Raw genomic sequence first — 8,938 nt, forward strand, 5'->3', positions numbered from 1 at the left:
CTCTCAGCAAATGCACTGTCTGCCCCACATCAAAGACCTGGGATTCATCATCCGAGCGTGACCCCATGGCCTCGCCGCAGTCCAAGATTGATTGGCCATCTATCGGTTGGGAGGGTGTAGGCGGCGGCAATGGATGGGGCTCTTTGGATAAACGGATAAACGGTACGTGGTGCATTTATAAAAGCAATATGTATACACCGTCTGACTGTCACCAGCAACTGCTTGGATGTTTGATGGTGTAGTGAAATGAAAATTACGCTCACGTTTAGACCATGTGGTAACATTAAAAATTTTGTGTTTTTCTATATAAAAAGTCCATAAACATTCAAATGTAATACCCATTTAGGCCTGACGTCGGGGAAAAAAAAGTCTTCTGAAACAATATATATTCAAATATGTGTGCCGTATTATCCCGATTGGATGAAGGCTGGGCCACCTAGCCAAAAAACGAAACCTATGGTTTTTTGACCCCAAGGGGTTAACTGGGGACAGGGAGGAACTTCTTATATGGTCAGCACACTCTATAGTAGGGAGGATTATCACAACAAAACTAAAATTGAAGTGATATTTGAATAAAGAGAAATCACTGAATATACCTTTAAGCCTCTTTGTAGGTTTATATGTTGTGCATTTTGTGTCTGTCTGAATGATTATGTGTATGTAACCCAACCAACATGGCAACCCGCAAATGGCAACCCATGTCAACTGTCAATCAAGGCAGTATAAAGGTGACATCAGTTCCTATACATTCCTCACTCCCACTTCCACCTCATGCAAGACAAGATGGCCGAAATGTTTGGCATGGCAGCAGCAGCAGCAGCAGCAGCAGCAGCAGCAGCAGCAGCAGCAGCAGCAGCAGCAGCAGCAGGTTCCAGTTCACTGTGACAACCTTTGGTTACTCTTCGGTGAGTCATATAGGCTTGGTGTCTTAACTTGGATCAACTGGTTAACTGTTTGTATATTTTGAAAGCATTTGATTTATGATTTATGTTTGAACTTTTGGTTTAATTGCGAACGCAGTGAGCACTTACTATGAGACCTAGCATATCATGTCTGTCTGTGTGTCTGTCTCTCTGTCTGTCTGTCTGTCTGTGTGTGTCTGTCCCGCTATCCAAATATGGAGTGTGTTGCATCAGCAATCACTCAGCTCCATATATGGGCACAAAAGGGGCCAGGTCCACTCAGCTCCATATATGGGCACAAAAGGGGCCAGGTCCACATATACAGTAACAGCGGGACAGACACACAGACAGACAGACAGACAGATAGACATGATCTGCAGGGTCTCAGCTGCGTTCGTTTCCCGCGTTTGCGCGTCTTACTGGTATATATTATAAAGTACCTTGAATTTTGATTTATTGCGAATGCAGTGAGCACTTACTATGAGACCTAGCAGATCCTGTCTGTCTGTCTGTGTGTCTGTGTGTGTGTCTGTCCCGCTTTTGTGCCCATATATGGAGCTGAGTTATTACGTCACCATGACTCAGCCATAACCATATAAGGAGTCCCCAAAGCAGCTATACGTCCAAAACCCAAATATGTACGAGCTGCGTTCGCTTCCCGCGTTTGCGCGTCTTACTGGTTATATTATAATATATTTATATACATTATAAAATACTTTGAATTTTATTTTCTAAAGGCATGCATGTAAAGATATAGACTTATTAGAAAAATGATTAAAGATTTGATACTGATCACATCGAACTCTTTATTCATTTAATAGTTTTTTTATTTAAAGTTGTACAACAATGACTTTTGGAACAAAAGAATGATTTAGACACCAGGCCTTGCAGGTCAGGTTTTTGTGTCCTTGAAAGGAAACCGTTGGATGGTTCTGTTCTGGTACCGGCTGGTACCTGGACCTGGCGAGCCGACCCGGACCTCGACGCCCCCCTCCCTCCACAAATGTGGTAACCCAGTTCTCCCCCCTGGAGAAAGACTGAATTTCCCCTATAGTTAGGAACTCAACATGGACTGTCACCACCTTTAAAAGGGGCCCCCATTTTGTGTTTATTTTCTATAAATGTTCAAAGTTGTTTAAGTTCTCTTTTTGATATAATAATAATACTATTTCAGTTACCCTTTAACTCCAGTTTCTGCCTCCCTTATTTCATTGGTTTTCACTACACACATTCAGCTCCTTCCAAACCTGGTTTATACGCTGCAGTCAATCCCTTTACCATATACCAACATTTTGTTAGCCCACTTGCTACATGTATGTGTCTGTAAGTTTGGCAAAGGCGTGCACTGTTATCCTGGACACCCCCATGTTGTTGAATAAATACAGCAATGAATGCTGTGGGGAAATGCAGGAATAGAGCTATTTCATTTCAACAGAAAAATCCCTTGCAGTACAACACAAATGTAATGTACTGCATGGAGAGCTCCCAGTGTCCTCATCGCTAAGACTGCTATACCATTTTGAGATTGCACGCTCACTCTTCTTAACAATGAGCAAGTTCAAGATACATTTGTAAAGATATTTCTTTCAGAACATTATAGGTTTTTTTTTTCTTCTCCATAATAGTCTACCTCCCGCCAGGCCACTCTAATGACCCACTCTGGGAAGAAAAGACAGGAGGGAAATGGAAAAGCGTTTAAAAGACCCGTTGGATATTGACATTTTCACACCCATTTACTTTTTTTCCAATATCGGCTCTGCAGAACACAGCAGGCCAGGGGCACATTCAGAAACAATTAACTCATATATTTATACTGTGGAGATGGTAACACGGCCTCCAAGGTATACGATTGCGTCTTTCACCTGAAATGTTTTTCCTTGCCATCTTAAAATGGCAAATATTGGCTCACTATATGCACTTAAAGCCCTATAAAATGTAAACAAATAATAGTAATGTGTTGTGTTAATTGTATGTCTCCCTCATTTGCTTCCATTTGTAGACTCAAAGAGTTACATTAACATTGATTTCACAATATCAATATCAAGATAGAAATGCCATTAAATGGGGGTCCGTAGTCAAATAATAGAATTGGTCGGAATGATTTAGATCAAGAGTTATTCACGTTTTAAGATTTCCGATCTCGTCGGCTAAAATGGGGGGGGGACATTTCCGATGACGTCCCACTGTACAATAATAATAACATTGAATGTTGCGCAACAGATTATTTAATATCAATAATCTCCGTCCTTTTGATCAATCTCCGTCCTGAGCGCTGGGCGTTACTAATTGTTTATGCCGCTCGGGGTGTTAATTGATTACATAACTTATGTCACCAAGAATGGTGGTCCCTTATTGGCCAAGGGTTTCCACTGACATACCGTCCGACAGCCGATTTGCTGTCCATTCACTGTCGATGGCATTTATTGTTTTTGTTAAGACAGAATAAAGACGGAAAAACAGTTCAAATAGTCAATCTACAAGGTCTACAAGATGTGGTTGCTTCTGAGCGCATCACAGGAGGGCGTTCAAAGCACTACTGATTCCACTTAATAAACGATGTCACTGTTGAGCAGGTCAGGTGGCACGGACGGACGGACGGACGGACGGACGATTTACCGCTTTCAGATTGGACTAGAATTTTATGATGTCATTCAATTCAAGGGCTGCACTTTAATAAATGGGATGTGTCAGGGCTGGCGGCTCGGCCTCCTGCATGACCTCTGCTTCTATGACTATATACCTGAGCAACAGCACGTGGAAGTCAGCGGAACCCACTGTGAGTCATAAACACACACATCACCACCTCACTTATTTCTTTATCCCATTTAGGCCTGACGTCGAAATTTTAGTTTTCTGAAATACCTTTTTTTTTTTTTTTCTGTGTCAGTGGTGCTCAATATTTCATGTCAAGGACCCCAAAAATATTATGTAATTAGCCACCGACCCCCCCCCCCCATCTGTAAATATGTTCCAGGAACCCCTCAGAAGCAAAGATTTGAGTTCAAAACGTTCGCTCTGAAAGAATATATATTCAAAGATTAGCGCACTCGGTGCCGTGCTATACGAGCTTGTAGATCTGCTATATGTTTCAATAGTTATAAAGTATAACACAATCCTTGAAATACCAAAAAGGGGTTCCCGCCCAGAATCGGTTACTATTTTTTTTTTTTAAATCAAATCCATATCTTTGAAAGTGCCGAGGTCAAGGCTCGGAACACACACACACACACGGCACCCCCCTGTAGGAGGTTGGAACGGTGGGCCGCGGGCGGCGCCATCATTGTCAAGGTCCAAAGGGCATCCGGTCCATTACAAGTGGAGGAATCTTTATGGGTTGTGTTAGAAGAACGGGACGTGGGCGGTCGGCATGGGTGGCATTGGGCCTTTTTATTTTTCATTTACTAGCCGGGTCCTAAAAGTTTGAGATTGAGCTATTAAATGAAAAAATAAAAAATATCTAGGAGCGTATAAAGGCAGTGTCGTGTCGAAGCGTCCGTCAACACAGTGACATCGACGGCGCTGGATTGCATGGAGGAGGAGTCATTCGCCGCATGAGTCGGCCGCTTCAAAGTTGATTGGCTGTGAATGATTAGCCAATCAAAAAAGCCCCCCCCCTCTCCCCCTCCCCGACGTATTAAAACACGAGGAGTGTTTCTAATATATGCAGCTACAGTAGTGAGACGTAAACTAGGTTTTATGTTTAGACACTCACACATACTACTGCATGCGTCTTCCCTCGTCCAGTTACTTTGATTTAAATTGTTACTTTCATTGTTACTTTCATTCAAAGTATTATTCATTGCTGTCTTTTTTTGTAAATTAATGCCCTATCATATAACTACAGCGTAACTCAAAAGTATAGGAGATGTTCTAACCCATTTTGAGCTTGTAGATCTGCTACTTTTTTTTTTATTTGAATCCTGAAAAGTAACAGCTGTGGACGTTAGTTTTGTATTTATTTATTTACAATATACAATCAATAATAATGTATACAAACATTACAAACGATAATGTATGCCATTTGATCATGTATGCATCACTTTAGAAGCTTGGCCAAATAACACTATACATGGGCCATGCATCTACTTCATCTGTGCGTATTGCACGGCTTGGTTTAATGCTTCCGATTGGTCAATCACTGAATCCAGTGGTGTGTTATTTCTGTTCATTGCACGGCTTGGTTGAATGCTTGATTCTGATTGGCCAATCGCTGAATTCAGCCGTGTGTCATTTCTTGATAATGACCACTATGCTCTATACCGCTGTCTATAATCAAAGCCTCAGAGCACCTGGCTGCGCTGCTTGGATGTATCCAACATGGCAGCCATGTAAACAAACACACAATGTCATTTACAGCTAAGCGTTGCTCTCGGGAACATTTGAAGCAAGACATAGGCCTAAATGCAATGTATTCTGTATTTGATTGGTGTATTCTGTATTTGATTGGAAGTGTTGCGCTGGAGGTACGGGCCAGCCAGCAACATGTTTGTCCTCAAGAATAGGTTACATTAGGTAACCCAACACAACACAGTGTTGATTTTGTTAAAGCTATGACGAAAAGTGGCCATCGACTACCTATTTTAAGTGACAAATCTAAACGACAGCTAAATAAAAACTAAGGGTCGATTCATACTCCTATTTTAGAGCCGAATAAAAGTCGGTTCGGCGCTGTAGAGCCTACAATTTGACGTCATTTGAGGTTCGGGGGGGCGGGTACCGTCCTAAAGTCGGCTCTTCGGTGCTACTGAAATTTTCTGACGAGCCGAAATCATTTCGGCACTACAGCGCCGAAACAGGAGTATGAATCGGCCCTAAGCTATGACGACAAAAGTAAGATCACAAACAAATGAAAACTAGACTAGACTAAAATGGGACTAATGGAGAACTTAAAAACGTATGTTTGGTCGAGTGCTGAAAATAGCAGATATACAGTAGCTCACAATGCTTCAGATCAGATCAATATTCAGCATTCAACCAAGTGTAAAATCAGGCATTATGACGCCATCAAGGCCTGCCAAAATACATTTTAGTGACAGTCGTCTAGATCATCTGTAGATTTAGTCAAGAACATTGTGTATAGCCTACTATTTAACCAACTAAAACTCGACTAAAGCTAAAACATTTCAGATTACAAAAAAAAAAAAAATCAAAATACTATGAGTAAAACTAAATCAAAATTTGCTGTCAGAATCAAGACTGACAGTAGATATTGGTAGACCAAGATATACAAGCCAGACACAATGCATCCTGTAATACAGTTCACGCACACACACACACACACACACACACACACACACCGTCATCACGACGACAGGCAGCAAAAAATGTTATGATATACACCGGCGCTCCGTTTAAAAACATGTCACCCAAGCGGAGGGCCGGGTATATAAATCAGGGGCCCTCCCGGACGGAGATATGCCCAGATGATTATTAGAGTGGGTCCTGGGCTGGGCGGTGATGAATGCCGCCATAATCTGCTGAGCAGGACGGAGGAGGAAGTACATCATCACCTCCTCTCTCTCCTCCCAATGCGGGCGAGGATAGAGAGGAGCATAATATAACAATCCCTCTCCATCTCCATCAGGACTGCTGCAGGCAGGCAGTCCACTTTATTTTTTTACCTCCTAAGGTTTAATGTTTGTCTTTAGTTCAAAGTTTGTTTAGTCAACGGGTGCAGTGCTTAGTTTAGACAGTACTTATAGTTTAGACTATAGTCATTTGGTTAGACCAGTCATTAGTCCTACAACTACAACCTATCTCAAACCCTCACCCTAAACCTAACCTCCCATCCATCTATCTAATATATTTTTCCTTTCTTTTTTGCTGTTGCTGCTGTTTGATGTTATCTATGCTGCTGCATTGCCTGAAGGAAGCCAAACAAAAATCAGTTTTCGTCTTATCTATAGCCTATACCTTGTACACAAGACGTATAGCAATAAAGTTCTGTGATGATATTGAATTATGTTGTTATATTTGTCATTTTCATGTCTATGAATAGATAGCGTAGGGCCTAAACAGAATGGTGCCATCCCTTTTACACTAACGTGTTTGACTACAGGTATATACAGTATACTCTGCTGCCGTTTTTACATTTCTGTCAAATAAACCAGTGCATGGTTCTCAAAGTGGTCCTTGAGGGAGTTCCAGGGGGTCCCCAGCTAAATGACAGTATAGGAACCAAATGGACCCTTATGGGACTAACTCAAGGAGTGTACAAAACTACAAATGGAACCAAATGGAACCGCCAGGGTCCATTTGCTTCCATTTGTACACTCAGAGTTAAATTAACATTGATTTTACAATATCAAGTGGGGTCCCAGTGATAGAAAAGTCATTAAATGGGGGTCCGTAGCCTAATGCAGGTCAAACTCCTCTTATGAGGGTCCCTGCATGGCACACGTTTTCAAATGGGTGTCCACGGTCTAATAAGTGTCCTTGACATGGAAAAACGTCTGACAACCCAATGAAATAAACCACTTAAATCAACCAATCAAACAAACCGCGACCTCACCGCCCCGCCCCGCCCCGTCGTCGTCGTCAGTACTGGAAGCTCCTGTTGGCCTGCAGCTGGTCCAGGATGTGCTGCAGCTGCTGGTCGTCGAAGCGCCCCTCCAGGCCCGGCACGAGCGCCCGCGCCTCGTCGGCCGCCTCGGGGCACAGGTTGGCCAGCGTGGCCAGCTCCGTCTTCAGCAGCCGGTGCTGCTGCTGCAGCAGCGTGCGCACGCTGTGGATGGCCTCGCGGCTGTGGAAGCGCGAGAAGCGGCCCGTGTACGCCAGCGTCTTCAGCAGCACCTCGGACACCTCGGGGTCGTCGTCGCCGCCGCCCCCGCCGCCCGGGGCCACGCTGTCGCTGCCGCCGGCGCCGCTGCTCTCGCTCTGCCGCCGCCGGTGCTCCAGCAGCAGGTGCACCTCGGAGTTGAGCAGCGTCTCGCCGCTCTCCAGCTCCTTGGGGAGCGCCGCGTCCTCCTCCCCGCCCCCTACGGCGGCGTTACCGCCGCCGTCTCTTCCCGAAGACATGTTTGTTGTGCCCCCGTACGGACGAAGACCGTATGGCTAAGAATCTGGGGAGAAAAAACTTCTTGTCCTGCACTGTATGTCCGTTTGGTGCGTCTCTCTCTCTCTCGTCTCTGTACTCTCTCGTCCGTCTCGTTGTTCTCTCTTCTCTCTCTCTGCCGACGACGTCTAGAGGCTTCCGGTCAGTGACCTGGACTTACTTTATTTACGTATACTTCTCCGCCGACGCTTTGCGCCTTGTGCTCGTTATATCTCTCTGTCGGTGACCTGCCGGCGTCTCCGCCTTATATAATAGGACGACGGAGCTCGGCCGCTGATGTCACGTGACGTCACGTGCAGCGACACGACCGACGTTGTTGTCGTTTCGTGTTTTTTTGTTGCGTTCGCGCGGGTGCAAGATGTGCACGACGCCGTCTATATACCGGTCGTTGTCGATGGAAGCCAGCGACGTGAAGCTATATACGAAGCGGCTGTGTCGCGTGAAGCCGCCGCAAATTATGCTGTGATGTGTTTTATGCGTCGTTTCACATGCGCACCGTTTGGCGTGTTGACGGCCGTTGACGTAAAATGATGAATTGTCCTGTTCCCGGTGTTTAGTTTACACTATATATGCTGTGATTTTGTAGAGAAGAATACACCCGGAAAACAATTTCCATGCTGTCCGATACAACGCTATAGTTACTGCGAGAGTGAGGACTAGCCAACATCAACTCTGGACTCCTGGATCGCTGCCCTCCACACTTTCCTATATCTAACATCAGGTTGTTGTGCTCTGCAGTGTTTTTGGCTAAGCTGTCGCACGAGCGCATGCTCGTGTGTGTGTGTGACCTTGCAACTGCAGTTGCAGTCAAGCATATCAAGCATGCAGTCTATAATGCAACGTATATATGCCTTTGTTTTTGTTTCATCGCATTATTTCAGTAAATATACTATTCAAAGTGCTATGGAGGTCTTCAATAAACAGGGAGGAAACAGCGTGGGTGGGTCTTGCATATAAATTCTATCAAAAACATGGCTGCATT

The 8,938-nt window shown here is 44.3% G+C and overlaps 1 protein-coding gene across 1 annotated transcript; it reads right to left on the reverse strand.

Annotated features, from left to right (window-relative positions):
• Positions 1-7,439: 7,439 nt before the first annotated feature.
• LOC308320250 (DNA-directed RNA polymerase II subunit RPB4-like) lies at positions 7,440-7,919 on the reverse strand (the record flags this gene model as incomplete). Its single annotated transcript, XM_080770568.1, has 1 exon — positions 7,440-7,919. One exon carries the CDS (start codon positions 7,917-7,919, stop codon positions 7,440-7,442), a length of 480 nt encoding a protein of 159 aa, XP_080626694.1.
• Positions 7,920-8,938: the final 1,019 nt, after the last annotated feature.

This window comes from Protomyctophum bolini (genome assembly GCF_963924005.1).
Source record: "Protomyctophum bolini genome assembly, chromosome: 8".
Taxonomy (NCBI): domain Eukaryota; kingdom Metazoa; phylum Chordata; class Actinopteri; order Myctophiformes; family Myctophidae; genus Protomyctophum; species Protomyctophum bolini.